This window comes from Perca flavescens, chromosome 13 (assembly GCF_004354835.1).
Source record: "Perca flavescens isolate YP-PL-M2 chromosome 13, PFLA_1.0, whole genome shotgun sequence".
NCBI lineage: Eukaryota > Metazoa > Chordata > Actinopteri > Perciformes > Percidae > Perca > Perca flavescens.
Genome location: NC_041343.1, coordinates 28,159,883 through 28,180,963, shown reverse-complemented (window position 1 = coordinate 28,180,963; position 21,081 = coordinate 28,159,883). Strand labels below are relative to the sequence as shown.

At 43.3% G+C, this 21,081-nt stretch overlaps 2 protein-coding genes across 4 annotated transcripts; both read right to left on the bottom strand.

The window, feature by feature from the left end:
• Positions 1–241: 241 nt before the first annotated feature.
• Positions 242–11,908, bottom strand: pom121 (POM121 transmembrane nucleoporin). 3 transcript variants are annotated; one of them, XM_028594803.1, is made up of 14 exons: positions 11,247–11,908; positions 10,510–10,719; positions 9,976–10,125; positions 8,918–8,998; positions 8,598–8,769; positions 8,422–8,510; positions 8,263–8,342; positions 7,508–7,638; positions 7,319–7,418; positions 6,722–6,994; positions 5,276–6,421; positions 4,643–5,215; positions 3,628–3,729; positions 242–1,760 (listed from the first exon to the last, which is right to left on the bottom strand). In XM_028594803.1, the coding sequence occupies exons 1-14, from the start codon at positions 11,816–11,818 to the stop codon at positions 1,660–1,662; spliced, it is 3,780 nt and encodes a 1,259-aa protein (XP_028450604.1). In that variant the 5' UTR covers positions 11,819–11,908; the 3' UTR covers positions 242–1,659. The 3 variants fall into 3 exon arrangements, with proteins under 3 accessions (XP_028450604.1, XP_028450602.1, XP_028450603.1); XM_028594801.1 differs by having other exon boundaries at positions 4,643–6,421; XM_028594802.1 differs by having other exon boundaries at positions 4,643–6,421; positions 7,508–7,629.
• A 416-nt stretch (positions 11,909–12,324) lies between these two features.
• LOC114566239 (G protein-activated inward rectifier potassium channel 3) lies at positions 12,325–18,015 on the bottom strand. Its single transcript, XM_028594565.1, has 3 exons — positions 17,821–18,015; positions 15,802–16,996; positions 12,325–12,503 (listed from the first exon to the last, which is right to left on the bottom strand). Exons 1-3 carry the CDS (start codon positions 18,013–18,015, stop codon positions 12,325–12,327), a joined length of 1,569 nt encoding a protein of 522 aa, XP_028450366.1.
• Positions 18,016–21,081: the final 3,066 nt, after the last annotated feature.

Genomic DNA, 21,081 nt, shown 5'->3' with positions numbered 1-21,081 from the left:
AAAAAGTAACACATTTAATTATATGAAGTGTGTACTATGTATATAATAAAAATTTTTTTTTGAGTGTGTAGTTTATGGATCCTATTTTGCCCGTCGGTGGGTAAACGTGAACCTCCGGACACTGGCGCCATTTGCCTGCACGTAGGTCAGCATCAGGAAGAATTTAACTGCAACATGTTTTCACATTTGCCTCTCAGGGCTTCCGTAGGACACAGAAGAATGGGACCTTTAAGGGTTAAAATGTGTTCTTGTTGGAACATCCACATCCAAAATTCAGTTTTATTAATTCAAAATTAACCATCAAAAACTGCATCAGATACAGCTTACTTTTCACAAGAAGAGGGGATTATTACGGAGAACAGAAATCTTTGATAAAATAACATGGACTGCCGACATCAATGGGTTTACTGTAATGCTTGTTTACAAATTTCTGTAATTTCCAAGCAGATGAGGGTTTCCAATTTGACGGACTATTTTTTAGTAAATCTGATGTTACGTTAATGTGGTATAATCTATTATAACAGTGATATTTCAGAAGTGGGGATAATGTGGTGCTTTGCAGATGTTTAAGCACTCACTGTATTTATTAAAGGTACATCTGCATCAACAGTAACAGTGTTTTTAAAAACGTAAAACCTAAATCTATCTAGTCAATCCTGTCAGATTTATTTTTCAGTGAAGTAACATGGATTCAGTGCCTGGAGTGAAGAGAGGTAGTTTGGCACAAACAAACTCATCTCAGGATTTAAAGAGGAGATAAAGATCACAGATTCTTTTCACAGGCATGAAGTTGAAGAATTGGCTTTGGTTTCGTCAGCAAGTTAAGAGTCACCCTAATCAGATACAGACCTGCTAATTACATCAGCGTTGGCAATCACAATCAAAAAAGGCCGTCCATGGGAGGACTCTGGGAATGCTTGCAATGACAAAGAGTATGAAACAAGAACACAAGGGTCTGCACTAACTACATTAAGACATTTACTAAGTCACCCTTTAAGTGCAGAAACACATCATTCACTTACAGGGTCAGAGAGCATATTAAAAAAATAATTTAAAATGCAAACGTCTCATAACTTTACATTTACACTGCAGAGTTGTGTACCTTATCTGAATCAAATGTGCATTGCACCCTATTCAGACTCATTCAGATAATGTACTCAAATATTCTCGAACATACAAACCAGTGAGCGCTCCACGTAAAAAAATAAATGTTTGAGCCAAGGCTCCATGTCTTTGCCGGACTCAACTTTCTCCTTAAGACGAACCAATGGGAGGGTCTACATACTGTAAAGGAAAAGAGAACTTTGGATATGCTTTTGTTCAGAATCAAACTATTCAATTGTCTTCTCTCTCTCTCTTTAAGTATAGTACATTGTTATGGATTCTGTCTCCTCACTGCTACATTCCCTCACTGGGTCATGTAGTCATCCAGGCAGCATTAACTCAGCAAGCTGGTGTGCTCTTTCTAGCTCCTCTGCAAACAATGTTTTGGGCCAGCTCAACCCACTGGAGGAGGGGAAGGAATCGGAAGGCCTGGTGGCCAGGTTGGGGGCGGGGGTGTTGGGCTTACAACAGAGCAAGGTTAGCCAGATTAACCATAGCAGCAACAGCAGCAACAGCTGAAGTCCTCTGAAAGTGGTGCTGGACACAAGTAGCAGGTTACTTCTTCCGGTTGTGTTGCCTCCGCGCCTGCAGCCTCTGGCGAGCTCCAGATGGCTTTGATCCGGCTCCGATAGAGAAGGAGGGAGTCGCTGGAGACCCTGATGATAAAAACAGTGTGATTAATGTCATTTCTGAGGACCGACATAACATTTCTTTCTACTTCTAACATTGTCACATACATATCTATAGTTGACTGCTTTAAAAAGGGCTGCACCCAAATTTTCCAAGTTATTGCCTGAAACAGTCTCTGGGTTAAGGGGGGGGGGGCATTTTGCTGCTCTGCTCACTTTTCTGCAGATCACTCTTCTTATTGACATTGCAGTTTGGTAATTGTAAGATAATGCTAGGTGTATAAACTTAGGCCGGTTACTAGAGATGTTTGTATCGGCTCCGATACTGCCTTAAACGCTGGTATCGGTAAGTACTGGAGTTTATGCACCGATCCGATACCACGTAATAAAGCCCTAAAGAAAATCTACATTAAAAGTAGTTTAAGTTCTTTTTCCGTTATAACTGACTGTCAAACTGGAGAATAAAAGAAAGTTCTGGGGCATTCATTGTTTGTGTTTGTTCATGTTTCACAAAGAGTTTAACCTGAACCAGACCGACAACAAAGATAGAAATCATATCACATCCATACAGGGATAGTAGTATACAGCTGTTAAAACATAATAAAATATATGACACACTGGTATCGGATCGGTACTCGGTATCGGCCGATACACAAGTTCAGGTATCGGAATTGGTATCGGGAAGCAAAAAAGTGGTATCGGGCCATCTCTACCGGTTACACACTGGATGCGTCGTGCGAGCTTGTCAGCTGCGTGGCGTGTACGTTTTTATTTCGGCTCCCATGTTTACAGGTTAGAGCGTGCACACTGCCTGCATGACACACACATCTCAGGCGCAGCTCGAGCCGCGCCGAAAACACGTGCATGCTAGAAATAGGACCGATGCCTATTTTTTTTTTCATGCAAGCGTGTTGGAAGCGTTTCCAGGCAAACTAGAATAGGAAAAGATGTTTATATGTCATTTAGACACAAATACATTTTAATAAATGACGTTGATGTTTGAAAGTCTCTAGGTTTTGATATAAATGTAATAAAAAAATAATTCTAATATTGCACCTGTCAATACAGAAGGAAATATTCTGTAGCCTATTTTGCTGTCAATACTGCTGACGTTGTCTTTGCTGTAATCAAATCAGTATATGTTTAACATGGTATTTCATTTATCAATGGGAAACATACGTGTCCAGACAAGGCCAGCACAAGAATGAGGGTCCAAAACCACAGTAACAAATGTTAAGATAACATGCAGGAGCAACAGCCTCAAAAATGTTTCCTTCTTCAAACTTATGCTCTTTTCCTCAACCAATCGGTTTAGCCCACTTTAATAGTGCCAAGCTGTGGCTACGTTCGTTTCCACTGCGGCTTCACAGCAGTAGATAACCCCAGAGTTGCCCGCTGTAAACCTGTGATAGTGTCATGCCCGAATACTGCGTCTTGTGTTAATCCCAGATGTGGCTGTGCAGGTGACAAGAGAGAAAGATACTTTTTTTTCTTGTTTTGTCCTTTTGTAACTCTGTGGTTTGGAGTTTACTTTTACTTCTATGTTCCTGTTCAACAGCAGCCTTAATTCACCGCTGTGGATTGTTTTCAGCCATGCAGGGACTGTGTCAAGTTACTGTTGGTGCAAAACAAACATTTCCAGCAGCCGTGGCCTCACATTTCCACCGGCGAACCAGCAGGACGTTATGATTGTGAAGAAGTTACAGATTGCAGGGAGAAATAGTACAAGTAGTGTGCAGCTCTTCATCCAACTGCTACTACTACTCATCACCTTTTACCTTGCTGTCCAATGCTGTGGAAAAAACACTCGGCATGGCCTGAATAGTTGTGGTCGCTCAGGGCTCCGCTGGGCTCAAGTATCTACCCCTATCAAAACAACAACATTATGACCTACCAAACGGAACAGCATTGAAGCCTTGGGCTGGAGTTCCAGGACTTCCAAAGGGAATCGGACCTGCGGCAGCAGCACTCTGGCCGAAGGATGGGGTAGACGTCCCTGTAGAGAAAGCAAAACACAACTTGATTAAACCAAAAAAAAAAAAAAAAAAAAAAAAAAACTAGGGATAAACCAATGAATTCTACAGGGGACAGAAACCCAGACCGGTTCTTGAAGCAAAATATCAGTTTGCCCATACAGCAGTGTGGATAACGATGGGTTTCCAATTTTCTCATTCACCCTTTCTCTATTTTTGTATGAGCAGTTTCTAGTTTTGAATGAGATTAAACATTATCATTCATATAATTTTATTATCCTCCTTTAGTCAAACGATTGTAACACATTTAAATTTTATTTTATTTATAGTGTTAAATCATAACAGACACTTTACAGATGGAGTAAGTGAAGACCACACACTATAATTTACTGAGACCCAACAATTCCCTTCAAGAGCATTCATTTCCAAATTATTGCAGTTAACGTTTTCAAATAAAAAAAAAGCTGTATTTTTCTCTGCTTTTTTGTTCCATCAGACAGTGATTTTCATCCAGACCAATTCACTGAACTGCTAGTTATGTTTCATATTGCAATCAAATAGACTAAAAGACTGTAAATTAATCGTTTGACATACAGCGTACTGGAGTAAGAGCCGAAAAATAGTGCCATCTTTTCTATTTTATTGACTATTTAGAATGGATTCTGAAAAAAACAAAACAATCGAAATTAGATCATTGGAAAGATCCCCACCCGCACTTATTATAAATCAATACTAATATTGTGTCTGAAAATCAGAGAGCAATTGATCAGAACACGCAGGTTTTGTGCAAAGGGACCTTTGATGCCCTAAATGCCATAACCTATTAAGTTTGACTGATTGCAAAGCCAAAATTGTGTTTCAGAATCTTTCAGAAAGGTCACTGTAGCAGGGTTTTTATATATAAACAAACTAAAAACGGTTGTTTTTATTACTTACCGAAAGCTGGTTTGTCAGTAGCAGCAGCCCCAAAGTTGAAGCTTCCCATCTGTGGTGCAGGATTATTGGCAACTGGTGTACCAAACTGGGGGCATGGCATACCAGCGCCAAAGTTAAATCCACTGGGTGCTGGCGGAGCAGGCCCGGAAGGAACCTGTTGAGGAGCAGCACTGCCAAATGCGAAGGTGGCTGAAGAGGAGCTCTGAGTCTGCGTGGCCGCACCAAAGCTCGGTGCAGCTGAGGGTGCAGCTGTGGGACCAGTGGTGCCACCGAAAGCAAAACCAGTGGAGCTCGCTCCAAATGCTGGTTTAGCTGGGGTCCCAAAACCGGCTGTTGTGGTGACAGCAGCTGACCCAAAAGGGAAAGGGGGTGGGGCGGTGTTAGAGGCAGGTGTGGATGATGCTCCTCCGCTGCCTCCAAAGGTGAACGGTTTTGCGGTTGCCGCCGAGGAGCCAAAGGCTGGCTGTGCTGCCGTTGAGGAGCCAAAGGTCGACTGCGCTGCCGTTGAGGAGCCAAAGGTCGACTGCGCTGCCGTTGAGGAGCCAAAGGTTGGCTGCGCTGCCGCTGCCGTTGAGGAGCCAAAGGTCGACTGCGCTGCCGTTGAGGAGCCAAAGGTTGGCTGCGCTGCCGCTGCCGTTGAGGAGCCAAAGGTCGACTGCGCTGCCGTTGAGGAGCCAAAGGTCGACTGCGCTGCCGTTGCCGTTGAGGAGCCAAAGGTCGACTGCGCTGCCGTTGCCGTTGAGGAGCCAAAGGTCGATTGTGCTGCCGGTGTTTGAAACGACGACTTTCCAAAGGTGAAGGTGGACTGGGTGGTGGCGGCAGCAGTAGTGGAGGCTGCGTTGGCCATGGCAAAGCCACCAAATGAAGCAGTGGTTGTGTTCTGGCTGGATGCTGCGTGGCCGAAGGCAAATACCTTCTGGTTGGCTGCTTGGGGGTCTGGCTGTGTGGCGCCAAATGCGAAGGTGCTGTTACTGGAGGTGGTGGTAGCAGCAGCGGGCGCAGCAGCTCCTGCAGCTGCAGTTGTAGTGGTACCAGTTCCAAACTGAAAGGTGCTCCCTGTATTAGGGGCCTGCGCTGAGGCTGAGCTGGTACTTGATGTGGATGGTGCTGACCAGTTTCCAAAGAGGGATTTCACAGCTGGCTGGGCTGCAGACTGTGTGCTTGTGATGGAGGTGGTGGAGGCTGTGCCAGTGGGGGTGTTGGTCATACCAGGAAAGACAGATGGTGTAACTGTGGTGCTACTTGTTGAGCCAAACATTGAGGATGCACTACTTGAACATACGGTAGAAGCTGGGTTAGAGGTGGTGTAGGGTGGAGGCGGTCCAAAGCCAGCACCGGTAGTGGCAGCTCCAAAGATAGGCTTGAAATTTTGGGCGGGAGGTCTGCTGTCTGGGGCTGATGTAGCTGAGGAGGTGGTGGTGGTGGCGGTGACGGAAAAAATGGGCTTGAACCCTGAAGCCAGCAGAGGGTTGGTGTTACTGACTGACCCTGAGCTGCTGGCTGGGGCTGTTGCAGTAACGGTGACTGGATTAGAGGCTGAAGAAGCAGTGGGGGTGCTGATCTGGCTCAACAGTCCAAACACGCCTGTTCCTGCTACAGGGGGAGTGCTGCTGGACGCCTTGGAGAGCTGACCCAGAACCTGAGTAAAGGCAGAGGGCTGCTCCACACCAGCAGAGGAGGACTGAGACTGGGAGGCAGGAGGGAGCTGTGGGGCAACCACTGAAGTCGAAACCTTCAGGGTTAAGCCGCTGGGTAGTACCGGTGTGGTTGATGCGGACACTACAGAAACAAAAAAAACAAAAAGATATATACAATGTAACTATTTAATGGTGTTAAAACTTGAATAGTAACAGAACAAAGAAGTGAAAATTAATTTTCTTTTAATTCTTCAATTGGGATTTTTATGCTGCTAATTTATAATATTAAAAAAAATAAAGAAAAACTATTTCTCTGTAGTTTTCAGCTTTAAAATAGCAAAAACAACAAAAAGTCACAGCTTCGACTAGATTACTTTGTATAGGTTGTTTGTATTGCAAAGATGACTTCAGAACTTTCCTTAAAAACACCTTTGGTTCATACCTGTAGTTGTGTTGGCAGCAGATGTGGAGCTAGCAGGAATGCTGATTTTCATTTTCAGAGCTTCCAGTAGTGGGTTGGAGGCTGCAGGTGCTGTGCTGACACTGCTGCCGGGGCTGGGATCCAGGTTGATGACTGGGATGGCAGAGCTGGAGGCGGTTGGCAGAGGAGCTGCCAGAAGGCTGCTCAGGGTGGTGGTGGTGGTAGAGCTGGTTGAGGAGGCAGGCTGGGTGGAAGTGGTGGCTAAGGGAGAGAAAGACTTCTCCGGCTCTGGAGCTAAACAAGGACAAATCAACAGGAAGGTAAGAGGTCAGGCCACAGTCTGCTGGGTCAAGTCTAAAGGTCCTGACACACCAGCCAAGAGAGAAATCACTTTAACATCATTTACAAAACAAGCAGGGAAATATATGCTTTCCAATATGGTGGTAGGCGGCAGAAAACAACAATTTCAAAGTTAAATTCACAATGACTGGCAGACTGTCACTCTTCCAGCATCTGAGTCCATATGTATGAATGGAGAGTAACAGTGCAGCATGACTCAAACAGTGAAGAAGTTAAAGAAGAGTTAAATGGTTTATTCCTCTGGCAACTTCCACTTACCGGGTGTCTCCAGGACCTTCTGGATCTTGCTGAGGGCAGCCTTTTTCTCTTCATCTAGGTCTTTCACAGTGATCGAGTAGCCCAGCTCTGGAGGCGGAGGCTGCAAATCAGCGAGCACCAGGAGTTAAGTCAAGAAATCTAGGTCACTACGACACATGACTGGGTGTTTGAAAACGTAACACTCCTTACCAGAGAGATGTGATCGTCCCGGTGGCTCGACACCAGCTGGATCTTCCGTTTTCTTTTCCCACCACTACCAGTAGAGTCTGTTGAGGTAGTGACTGGGACCTTGGGGACTGGAGTCAGTTTGGCTGCAAAACCATCATATATAAAAAAAAAAATTAAGTAAGTCTTTATATAAGTTATTTATTCTGCTGTCAGCTACATTCAGTCACGGTGGACTGACCATCGGTTTAGAATCTGTATTATTAAGTCAGATCAGTTCATTCTTAACTTTTGATGCCATGTTAAACTCACAGCAGGCATGTGTGATAACAGCGTACACATTACAGTACGAACTACCCATTTATGTAACACACTGCAAGACGTGCGTCTTATGTCAACAGCTTAACACAGGGATACTGCAGTTAATCTAGTGTAGGGTAGAGAAAAGACACAGGTTAGCTCCATGTTGGAAAATTTGATACAAAAATGTTCTAGAAGTGATATATAAAGTGTGTCCAAACTTTTGACAGGTACTGATATAATCACTTCTAGACCTATTTCTTAATCACATTTTCCAACATGGCGCTAACCTGAATGAATGGCTATGAAATTACTTCAGTTCAACAAAAGGTAACCTCTTACTGTCACTGACTGAGCAAAGTAGCCTCATGAAGTTTTAACTATCAATTCAAATGTTTTGCTAATATTATACAGCCTTGCATAATCTGTTGCATAGAACTCACTACATGAGACAGTCACCGCAGATAAATGAGACTTACAAGTCACAGGTGCCTTGTCTGAGGCTGTCTGGTCTGACCTCACCGAGGATGCTGAGCTGGGAGACTGCCCGTCGTCCTCTCTGGTAATGAAGTTACAAGTTACAAACTGTAATGTTACAATACATGTGGGTGACTAACAGGAAACCAGAAGTGACATACCTGGCTCTTTTGGAGGCTCCCTCTGGAGTCTGAGAGCGAGATGATCCGGGGCTGGACAAAGGGGAGCTGGGTGCTGACCGCTTCTTCCACTGTGATGGTAAACATGGAGATAAAGCTCAACAACTCCACTTTATCTGTGCAGCGTCATGTTCACTTTAATGGACTGGGTAAGTTACCTGGCTGAGGCCTAGTGAAGAGCTGTAAGAGCTCTGGATAGGGTTTCTCCTGGTGCCTGGGGTTCCTCTCGGGGCATGGACCCCACTGCCAGAGCTGATGGAAGAGGTGCGAGACCTCTTCATGATAGAATCCTCCGCCAGTGAAGTCATACCTCTTTTCAGGTTTCCTGGCCTGGAGGAAGGAAGGGAAAGCATTTACACCTACATTTAGACAGCCCCACTATACTTCACACAATGCTTTGCAATGTCAAATACACAGTCAGTAAAACTCAAAGACAAGATTTGAAAGTATGTTGTCACTTCAGGAAAGTTAAACTTACTTAGGGACCAGCTGCGATGGCATCCCATTGGGCAAAAGAGGTTCAAAAGCAGAGTGTGCACTTCCACCGCTGTCATTACGCCTTGGGAAATGCAAATGAATTCCAAACATTCATAACAGTTCTACAGACAGAATGTATGAACCAAGTCCTGAATAGCAGCAAGTTGGTATGTCTTGATTTATATTATAACAGGAAGGGCCTTTTCAGACATGCAAGATATAACTTTGCTGGCTGACTTTATCATTTATTTACTACATTGATTGTCATTCAGACATACAGTATGTTCTTTAACATTAATGTTCCCTAAAGCTTCATTCAGACATGACAGCAAAATTTACAGAAAGAGCCAGCATACTTTATCTAATGCATTTTGCAGGATATTCATTCATCCATGCAGTTGGTAAAAGTGAAAATATAAGGAGTCGGCTCGTCAGATCATTACTGTGGTTGTACATGTTTTTTTTTTGTTTTTTTTACAGTGGTTTATTAAACAGATTTTTTTTCTTCTTTGTGCATACGTAAGCCTTTAGGTTATTCTGACAGTATTCAATTCAGACTCGTACCGTGGGGAAAGTGAGACAGAAATTGCTGTTGGGTTAACTTAAAAGGGGTTCATACAAAAACACCAACAACATAGTTTACTGTCTAAGATTTTTTGGATGGATCAGTCAATCCATTTTTGAGGCTTGCTTTGTTTATCAATGTGGTGTATCAGTAATACTTGCACTGAACATTAAGACTCCATTTGCACCTTGTAAAAACATGCGACCTGTATCTGGTTACATCATCAAGGGAAGCGATCAATAAAGACTCGAGGGATGGCAAACACAGACAACCAAAGGCATTTTTCCATTTCCCTTTATATTTTTCTATCCTATTTATATTTAGTTGTCTTGCATTGAGCTGCTGCAACGAGTGAATTTCCCCATTGTGGGATCAAGAAAGTCTACCTTATCTTATCCTTACGATAACTTTCTGTAGCCTTGGTAAACAGGCTACATTGCTTATACTGTGTTGTTAATCACCGTTCCTTCCATAGTCTACTTAAAGCGTCGTACCTTCTTTTCCTTTTCTGCTCAGAGGCAAAGCTTCGGTCCTCATCCTCCACTTCTCTCTTGCGGCTTTCCTTCAACACCTTGAGGACACTTTCTCTGGAGCAGGGGTCCACAGGGGCCCTAGGAAGCCCTGCACAACTCAGATGGTCCAAACTAAAAACACAGGTGGCAATAAAGCTCTGGTCAGTGTTAACATTCAAACAGCAAAGCCACAGCAGAGCACAACCCACAAATCAGGGTTTTATAAAGCACTGGACTTATGCCAAAATACTAGAAGATCCTATCAATATTATATAGTCCAATAAAACACCATCGCTATCTGTGCCACCAATAATCCCTAACATTTTATCAAACTTTAGCTGACAAAATGTCATTGATAGCTTAAAGGCAGGATATGAAAAATAGCATGTTCTGAAAGCAAGCTTTGAAAATAGTACACAGTAATGTAAAGTACAATTTATGTGGTTGGTCTCTAGGTAATAAGACACAATCATAAAAACATGATGGCAGACTAAGTGTTGGTATGAATGTAGAGACCCAGGGGAGCTGTGGTGGTCTGGCCTGGCGATCTTCACAGTGACGGGGCTGAGGACACCCGGAGAGTTACGAGGGCTACGGATGTTTTTCTTCATGAAGCCATCCCACTTGACGGGAGGTAGGACTCCCACTGACGATAGACCCGGCTGCTGCAGGGGATAGTGACGCTGGGGGGTGATGGTGAACCTGCCGACTGTGCCCGGCGGTTCCCTGTAGGGAAAAAACAATATAACATCTTAACAAATTAAACTCTTTGTGGAGAAACTCAATTTACAGATCTGTCAATTAAATCAACTAATTGATTAGTCGATACAATTGATTGTTAGTCGACTAAGAATTTATTCAATCGAACACAGCCCTAGTAATGTTATCGAAAACTTGTAACGATACCCCGCCCCATGTGTTTTATAAATATATGAAAATCTTGAAAACCAAACCAAAACAATGAGTGTTGATGTTTCCCAATTCTAAAATCTTTAACAATGGTTCACAAATTGTTAGAAAGGTCTCTGTCTGTCTCTCTATTGAATATCCATCAAGAGTTGGCTACTAAATACATGTTTGTTTATTTGAGTAACAATAAATAATCTTTTATTCCTCAAACTGGCTTAAGAGTTAATAATTAACGTTAAAACCCGCCAAGAAATTTAAAGTTATATTCTGCATGCCCCCGCCTCCTAAGGGACTGAGAGCTTAGCTAGCTACGTTGATATAGCGTGGTTTGGTTATGAACGTACCCAGCAAACGACAGCCTCCTGTTTGGGGTATAGACAGCATGGTTGGGTCTGGACAGCTTTTCCCGCAGCTGCTCTCGAGGATTTCTCCCTGCTCTCGGCCTCCCGCAGTCGGCGGTTGGACTTTCGGGTTTCCCGATGTAACTCCCCATTAGGAAATCCCGAGGGCTGAAAAGAAACGAGTCACTTGCCAAGCTTTCCCTACGATAAATCCCGGTTTCAATGAGCCTTCCTCTGAAGTGTCCCTCTGCCTCCGGTAGCTCGTTTTTGTTTCTGCCGCTCTTTCTTCTCCCCCGTGCGGCTACGGACACGCCGGTCACTCCCCAACCCCACAACCAGCGCCGGAGCACGGCTGGGACCTTCAGCCCAGCCCGCGGATTGAGGCCTAACCTGGCGGGAAGCGGTTCTCCGCTGTGATAGTAACACACAATACAACACACTACAAGAATTAAAGTCGCGCAAAGAAAAGTAGGAATATAATATAGAGCAAGACTAACTACGCCTAAAGCAGAGAGAACAGCTAAGTGCTTCTCCCTAGGTGACATGGCGGCAGCGCGCCGCCGGAGGACTCTCATATCCCATCATGCGCTCTTCTGGCGGCTCTTCTTCTTCAGATTTTAGGGGGGTTCGGCGGTTTGGTTTTCGGTGCATCAGCGCCATCTACCCGTGGAGGCCACTGGCGGTATTGCTACGAAAAATCCCCCTGTGGCAAGTGAGTCCATCTGCGGCCTAAAAAGCATTTCCCCCACAGGCCAAGAGGTAAAAAATTTAAAATAAAAGACAGTAAATGGACTTTTGATTCGAGATTATTTTACCTCACTACTTTTTCAATTGCCCACAAAGGACCACAGACAACTGGGATCACCAGGATGTTTATTTTTATTTAAACTCAACACAAAACATTACATAATGATTAACATAGGGCCTAGATTAAATTAAAAGCAAACCTTATTACACATACAATAGAACAACATAAATGAGGGCCGCTCTGAGATTAATATTCCTAAATTAGCACATTATGGTTATAGTTTATCAGGGAATATCACAGTCACTCTTAGCCAACATTTTTCTAAAACACTTTTTACTTTGCTGTGCTGCTGTCTTTTGCACTGAGTGGGGACATTTGGATTTCAAAGGTTTTGTCGAATGCACTGTAGTCCACACGAAACGCCCCTTTCTCCAAGGAAATGCATGACTCAAATCGGTGGCCCCAAAGGACCTCGTCCTCTGTGTAGGATGTCCTCGCCTGGCATGTCATACCTGCAACACAACAAAGCATCAGGGTCAGGTAAATGTCACTTTATCCAGGGAAAAAACTTTTTTGTCTTCTACATTTCTGGTCTTCCATCCACACTTGGCCAACATCCTTAAACCAAGAAGAGAGTTTTTTTCAAATGTGGTCTAATTTAAACTTTTCAAAATCACTGATAGAAGTTTCATACAGCCAGCAGTAACCACTGGGTCTGCTGTTTGGAACTGTTGGTGTTCTGTATCTTAAATCCGCAACCATCAGATCCTACACAAAACTTGTACCATTTGCTACAGGTTGCTGCTATCAAATCTCATTACATAACCAAATAGAGCATTAGTAGCTTAAAATAATTAAAATAAGTAATATGATATGATTTATACATGGCAAGTTTAGCTAACTAATGTCTGTAATGGCAAAAACTACATTTAAGCATGATTCCTTATATTCTTATGTTTTATTTGTGCTTGGAGATTGGTCGGAGAATCGGCGCAGCGGGTGCGGTATTGCATTCAATCTATCGCACCGTTGTGACGAAAAGAGAGCTGAGCCAGAAGGCAAAGCTCTCGATCTACCGGTCAGTTTTCGTTCCTACCCTCACCTATGGTCATGAAGGCTGGGTCATGACCGAAAGAACGAGATCCAGGGTACAAGCGGCCGAAATGGGTTTCCTCAGGAGGGTGGCTGGCGTCTCCCTTAGAGATAGGGTGAGAAGCTCAGTCATCCGTGAGGAGCTCGGAGTAGAGCCGCTGCTCCTTTGCGTCGAAAGGAGCCAGTTGAGGTGGTTCGGGCATCTGGTAAGGATGCCCCCTGGGCGCCTCCCTAGGGAGGTGTTCCAGGCACGTCCAGCTGGGAGGAGGCCTCGGGGAAGACCCAGGACTAGGTGGAGGGATTATATCTCCAACCTGGCCTGGGAACGCCTCGGGATCCCCCAGTCGGAGCTGGTTAATGTTGCTCGGGAAAGGGAAGTTTGGGGTCCCCTGCTGGAGCTGCTCCCCCCGCGACCCGACACCGGATAAGCGGACGAAGATGGATGGATGGATGGATATTTGTGCTTTGTTTTTTCTTACAATACTGGAAGAGAGTTTATTTCATTCCCAAATGTAGATTCCTATTATAAGTTAGAATCACAAAGTATGGAACATAATGTGAGCACTGTTTGTCTGAACAGCTTTCTCAAGGTTTGCTCATTAGCAGTGAGAGTGTGATTTATCCTAAACAGCACCCTATGGAAGAAATCTTTTAAGCTGCAGGATTAGACGAACTCTTTACACCAATGTAATGGTCATTTTTTGCTGTTAGATATGTCGAGGCTAACAGCTGTGTTGGGTATTCGGTGATACTGAAACACATAATAAGTGAGGATGAGGCCATGGTTTTTCCATCCAACCACACCTACTAGATGCACCATTAAACTGTTCGACAACTCTTTTTACAGGACGGAAAAGGATCTGAAAATTCAACGTAGTGTTGTAGTACTCAAGACCGGTCTCAAAACCACTTTTTGAAGGTCTTGTCTCGGATTTGACACATTTTTACTTAATCTTGTCTCGGTCTCAGATAAAGAGGACTTGGGATTTTGTTTTAAGACCTGTGAAGACCACAACTGCAGGGATATCACTAAATTGTCTGTGCATTGTCTGATCTACTGTATGTGTGAACATCATTACTGTGATTGAATGTAGCCTAAAACTTCCTGCTCAAATGCAACCATAACTTGACTCATTTCTAATTTGAAGTTTGTTACTGTTAATCCCCTCTCCCCGTCGGTAATATAATTTGGCTAACTAAACCATAACCATGTGGAGTTCATTTTCAAAACAACATCTAAAAGAAATACAATGTAACGATGACAGAGCTGGGATCTTTCAGATCAGTTTTAAAGGTGCCCTGCCACACATATTTCATTACTTTGTGGTAATGTCTGAAGTTCTACCATGGACTCTGTAACATTTTTTTGTGGAAAAATATGCCTTGGTTACCTTGTTTCAAGCCATTTTAGCGTGGTATAGAAAGCCTACAGGAAGACTCAGCTCGATTTCTGCCAGTTCTCATTAATATTCAACAAGCTACGCTGTTTGAATCTGATTGGCTAACAGCCAGGCAATGAGAGCCTGGCTATCAGCATCCTTTACCCAGCTCAACTGGGCGAGCTAATGAATAGTAATGAGTAGGGGTGTGACGAGACGCTTACTCCACAAGACGAGACACATCACGAGATTGGGTTCACGAGAACGAGACGAGACGAGATTTTTAAAATTTTTTTAAAGAAATCCTCAATGATGAAATATATGAATGGAAAATAGTTTTTTTATTCAACTGACCTTGGCTTCTTTGTAGAGGTTTGGGACTACAGTGCGAGTTAAATGCGCGCGTGATGGGATGACGTACCTCGTTTCCAGTGTGTGGAGGAGTCGCCGAAATCCGACATTTTCCACCACAGAAAATGGCCTCATATGAGCTGCAATGAAAACGCCTATGTCCCTCGTTATTGCCGTGGCTCTTGCACTTACCGGTGGCAGAGATGCAAAGGCTTTTAGAGTTGTTTGGCCTTTTAATGTTTTCGTCGCGGGTGCTGTAGTTGGTAGAGAGCTGTGGTGGTGCTTTAAGTGTTTTTGCATAGTGCTCGTGTTAGCCGCGGTATACGGCATTTTTTTCTTACAATGTTTACATATTGCGTTTGTCTTGTCTATCACTCTTTCGCCGTTTATTATTTCCGCAGGAAAACCAAAATGTTGCCACACAAATGATTTAAAAGTGGCAGGGGGATCTTCAATAGTAATAGGCAATCACATCGCCTCACGAGACAACTTTTCACCTCGACGAGAAATCTCGTCAGGTTTTAATCTCGTCACACCCTTAGTAATGAGCTCAGGCAATGTGATGTCAGACTGACCAGCGTTTGTAATTGGCCTGATTTCCCTGCTTATTTCTTGTCAGTGACTAGAGCTGACAGAGGAGGTAGCAGTTCATTTTCACATTCACAACATAACTCAAAAACATATGGACCTAACATATTTCAAAAAATGCAAGTAAAAACGGTTTTGTGTGGCAGGGCACCTTTAAGGAGTGCCTGTGGTTAGCATTTTCTATGCAGTGTGAGACTCGCCCTGCCTTGGTCTTGGTTTCAACCCCTAAAAGTCTTGTTCTTGTCTTGGTCACGATACACTCTGGTCTTGGTGATGACTTGGTCTTGGCTTAGGTGGTTTTGACTATAACACTGATGCTAAGTTTTGAAATGTAGCTGCGTTACTATGGAGGTAACCTTATTTGGAGAACAGCACTCGACTTAAAAATACTTCTACAAACCCGATGCTTCCACGATGCCCTCCAGGATGACAATGATCTCAAAGGTCTCCCTCTTCAAACGCTCCGACCCCACCTCCCAGAAAGGGCTGCTTTCATTGATGATGTGGGTGATGGTCTGGGGTTCCACCAGGAGAAGCCTGTCTTGCCCACTGTCGTAGCCCAGATTGATTTCCGACTGCTCCAGTGGGATGAACTCGCCCTCCTTGGTCTGCCTGGATTTGATGAGCTTGGCCCTAATCTTGGCGTCCACCATGTGGCTCGCTCTCAGATCACCAATGCGGAACAGCATGCACAGCTTCTCGTCACGCTCGCATATGACGCATCTCTTGCTGAAGATCAGCGTCTGGGCTCTCTGCTGTGGCCGGGAGATTTTAACAAACATGCAGCCAACCATCAGAGCATCGATAATGGAGCCAAGGATGGACTGGATCATCAGGAGCACCGTACCCTCAGGGCAGTTGGCTGTCACCATCCTGGAGCCATACCCAATAGTCCTCTGGCTCTCTAATGACAGCAGCAGGGCGGAGAGGAAACTGTCTACATTTTGGAAGCAGGCCTTCCATAGTGGGTCGTGAACATGTGCAATGTCGTCACGCAACCAGGCACCGAAGAGGTAAATCCCACCAAAGACCACCCATGTGAGAATGTAGCACATAGTGAAGACCAGAAGGAACCAGCAAAACTTGAGGTCCACTAATGTGGTGAAAATATCTGAGATAAAGCGACTCTTGTCTGCAATAGGTCCCAGATTGACCCTGCACTTGCCATCCTTAGTGACGTAACGCTGGCGCTGATTGCTAGAAGGGACATGCAAGGAGTGCTCGTCACCCAGCAGCTTCCAGCGCTTCATGTGACTCTGCAGCTTCTCGGTCGCAGAGACGGGCACGTTGCTGATGCCAGAGGAGCATCTCGATTGCCACCTGGAGCTGAAACGCTTGAGGTTTCTGCTGCGATGCGAACGCTGACGCTTTGGCGTCTCCTCTACTGGTTCCAGGGTAGCTGATTGAATAGTGTGCGGTTGGGAGGACTCTTGCTCAGCCAAAGTCAGAACACAAGAGGACTTGCTGCAGGGACTCGGGGAGGGAGAAGCCTCCTGAGGTGGTTGGAGTGATGAGCACTTAGCATAGTTCAAGTTGTGGATGAGAGAGGCTCTTTTTGTGGTCATCGTGGCAGAAACAGTAGATTTAGCTGTAGCCTGAAAGGAAGGAAAACAATGCATATTATTCACAAAATACAAAAAGTATAAAACCCACTAAATAAATGACAAGTAGGTTAATAAGTTATGTCCTATTAAAGGCTGTCAAATTCTAAAGCGCCTCCAAAATGTGGCAGAGAAATGTGGGTGTGGATATTGGTGATACAGCCATATTGTGCCAGAAACTGGAAGACACGACCAGCGTGACGGTGAGGGTCTGATCTGATCATTAGTGTCTGATATGATATTATTACAAAAAAGTTGAATTATGTGAATTAGGGTGTGGAAGTAGCTCAGTCTTTGGGGACTTGTCTTGGGAACCGGAGGGTCACCGGTTCAAGTCCCTGTGCAGACCAAGTACGGAGTGTGGACTGGTAGCTGGAGAGGGGCCAGTTCATCTCCTGGGCACTGCTGAGGTGCTGTTGAGCAAGGCAGTTGCCAGTCCATTGGCAGCCCCCTTGCTTTGGCATCTCTCCATTAATGCATGTCTTGTTGGTGCACGTGTGTGTATTTCGGGAAAGCAGAGTGAAACTACTCTCTTTAACTACTCCTCCTCCCTCATTGAAAAATCCTTAATCTATCACACTTTTGTGAGTTGCATACTGGACCGCGATTGGTGGTTTCAATTCTAGTTCAAAATCATCTTGTGCATTCACGTGTTAAACTCGGTGAGCACAATGATACTTTTTCACTTCAGCGGATGAAAAGAGCCTTCTCAAACTTTTCACATACACCTCTTTGCAGTGAAGCTCAAATAAGTGAAGTAACAATAAAAAAAAAAATTTTGAGTGGAGTTGGACATCCTATAATATAGAAAGCCGTACCTTGCAGGTGTAAGGAGTGTAGCGGGCTGATTCTGACTGTGGTCGGGGCAGGTATGCCAGCAGATGTTTAGCAGTGAGAGTCTGCGTTGGGGGAATGGAGTTCCTGCGAGACTCGATCCTGACGGAGCGCCTCATGTGACTGTTGCACTGACCGTTTTGTAGCGTCTCTCCTCTGCACATCTCGGTGGAGATCATTGCTGAGGTCCTCACGTTGTTGATTTCTCTTCAGGTTTTGCCTCTGTTTGGGCAATGGAATTAAATACTCAAATATGTCAGTTTTTAACAGTTACCAAAGCTTTTTTGTTAGTGCTGCTTCAATACTTGGATAACAACACAATGATAATTTAGACAGTGGTGGAAGCAATCAAGAGGTTTTGATAATAACCTTCATGTACATTTTGCTGTTGCTCAAGGTCTTTTTATTGGTAAGCTATTTAAAGTCATATAAAATGCAATAAAGCACAGATATAGTTGGATGCACATTGCACAATATATCCCCCCTATTTCTGCTCCAACAGAGCCCCATCCCTATTAATAGTAGTACTGTACTGTTTAGTAATCACACTGAATGTATGTAAAATAAAAAAAAAAATAAAAAAAATTCAATGTGACAAATATGGTGAGACACACAAAAACTAAAAACTAAATAATAATAAATGAATTTAAAAAAAACATACAAAAATAAAATGAAATTTCAGAGTTATAAATAAATAAGTAAAATATATAATATGAGGTCAGTAGTATAAAACTACAATACAATATTCGTGGCGTCCATTTTTACTGGTGGTTGCCAGGTAGCATAAGATTTCTTAGCACAGCTTCTTGTGGAACAGCGAATTTTCTGCAATGTCAAATGATAAAGGGCTTTAATCTAAAAGAGATGCAAAAGCTATCATATTGTTTGCCTGGTTACTAAGATGTATATCTTGTGGAGCTACTCCAAATACTGCAGTAGAAGCAGAAGGGTCTGTGGATACTTCCAAAATATCTTAATACATCTTAATTGGACAAAACCAAAACATACATTATGTGAAAAGGTGGCTGGTGGTTGCCTGCATCGGTCACACATAGGATCGACACTGGGCATGGACTTAGCCAAGCAGTACTTAACAGTATTCCAAATTGTCTTAACCTCTTATTCCTAATAGTAGTATATGTATATAGATGTAAATGCTATATGTACTACCGGTCAAAAGTTTGGGGTCACTTAGAAATTTTCATTCCACTCCATTATAGACAGAATACCATCTGAGATCAGTTGCATTGTTTGTTTTTCACATCTGATGTATGAAGACGTGCCAAAAGCAACTATTGCTTTACTTCCTTATTTGGAGTAACATGAGGTCTCATTGTTCTATATCCATGGTCTCATCAGTCGGAAGTAGGCTGATCAGTGTCTCTGTCACTGCTCCAATTTGCTACACATGTAGGGATTATCACTAATCCTAAAATTAATCAGAGAAAAATCAAGGAGGAACACGGTGGATTTGAAAAGATTACTGCCAGAAGGCTTAGAGAAAGTATTGTCCAGATGTGTCCAAGAGAACTGTGATAACTTCCCTTGTCACTGTTGTATCACAACAATAACACACATACAAAATGTGAACAAGTTTCTGAATCCACACAAAAGTACATATAATGTACTACAGTGTAACATACAGCTTAACTACACAATATAACCAAGTTAACTTAAGTAACTGAGGTACTTCAGACATAATGGGTACAGCAGTAAGGTTACAGCGTTACACCGATTCAAATGTTGAAAGATCAGAAAACTCCAGATCTACGTAGTATAGTTTGAATTGCAAATAAAATCGAGTATTTTCATAAGTGTATATAGTATACATATAGTGGAAATAAAAGCATTTTTACATCTCAACTATTCAAATATACATAATGTTGAAAATGTTTTTTTTCTTAACAGGTTTCTACCACCGATTTATCTGCTGAATAGAACATCCAAAAAGAGAAGATAATGACATACCTCTGTAGAGCACACCTTTAGATGAAAACAGCAACTGACAGAACTTACAGTGACTTCCTTGTTGGAGTCATCAGGTCTGATCAGATGAAGTAGGAGACACTGTTGGAGAGAGTGACAAGGCTCTGCTGTGGGACTGTCCAGCGGTTTGTCTCCTCCCCCCCGGCCCGGCCGGCATCATTCACAAAAAACAAAACACTGCACGTTGGGGCTGCTGCAGCTCCACAGACATTAGGGACAATAGATTCCTATTAAAATGTGTAATATTTATTTTAATAGCACTTTTTTTAACAAAGTTACGAATCATCAATCTCTCCGATTTATCATGATATTATGTGTAAGTTGACGTTTTCTCCTGGGAGACACTAAGGTTTCCCTCCCCCTTGAAGTGCCCAAGTGGAAATGGCTCATCCTATGAGGAGCAGGAATATGCTCTGGTGCCCTTCCCATTACATTTGATATATCTTTTGTTTAAGGGAACATTTTGGCCCACTAGTGGCGCAAAGAGGAGGTCAAAGGTGCCTTACATTACATTAAATTACATTTAATTTAGCATTTCAAAGTCCATTCAACTGTGAAGGTGTAGGTGTCGGAACAGCAAGAATCAAATACAATAAGTATATTAGCTTCAATAAGCCAAACTACAAAGTCCTACATAAGTGAAATTCTTTTTTTTTTTTTTTTATTATAACCATCATCTTCTTAGCCAAGGTGCAGTGAGAAAAGATGTGTTCTCAGCCTGTGACAGAAGATGAGTAAACTTTCAGCTGTCCTGATTTCAATTGGGAGCTCATTCCACCATTTAGGAGGCAGAACAGCACACAGTCGGGATTTGGTTGAGTGATTCGGTGTCCCTCGCAGTGAGGGAGCAGAAAGCAGATTTGCCAATGCAGAGTGGAGTGGACGAGCTGGGGTGTACGGTTTAACCACGTCCTGGATGTAAACTGGGCCTAATCCGTTTGCAGCATTGTACGCAAGTACTAGTGTCTAGGAGCGGATTCCTTAAGAACAAAGATTTATCATTTGAAGTGACCACGAATGAACATTTTTAGAGCTAGTACTTTTGGTTTCATGCAATCTGAATGCATATCCTTATTTAGGATTTCACAAGCATCTCACCCTTCTACCATTATATTTTAATGTTATGGCATTAGTTTTTCACCTTATTTGGATATACTAGAGATCTGCACATGTGGTGCAGAGGACACAGAACTGACCCTAAACTTTGGAAAGTGCTTGCAAGGCCATTACACAGCTGCTGACAAAAGTATAGGCAGTTG

Bases quoted from the DNA above. Each gene is read 5' to 3' on its own strand.
- LOC114566239 (XM_028594565.1), bottom strand. From the start codon at position 18,015: ATGATCTCCACCGAGATGTGCAGAGGAGAGACGCTACAAAACGGTCAG. The intron at 16,997-17,820 runs GTACGGCTTTCT...CCTTCCTTTCAG, and splicing joins ACACTCCTTACACCTGCAAG to GCTACAGCTAAATCTACTGT. The intron at 12,504-15,801 runs GTTTGTAGAAGT...GTTGTGTTGCAG, and splicing joins GGGCATCGTGGAAGCATCGG to GTATGACATGCCAGGCGAGG.
- pom121 (XM_028594801.1), bottom strand. From the start codon at position 11,818: ATGAGAGTCCTCCGGCGGCGCGCTGCCGCCATGTCACCTAGGGAGAAG. The intron at 10,126-10,509 runs GTCTCTACATTC...CTGTGTTTTTAG, and splicing joins GACCACCACAGCTCCCCTGG to TTTGGACCATCTGAGTTGTG. The intron at 7,419-7,507 runs GTAAGGAGTGTT...GCTGATTTGCAG, and splicing joins GGGACGATCACATCTCTCTG to CCTCCGCCTCCAGAGCTGGG.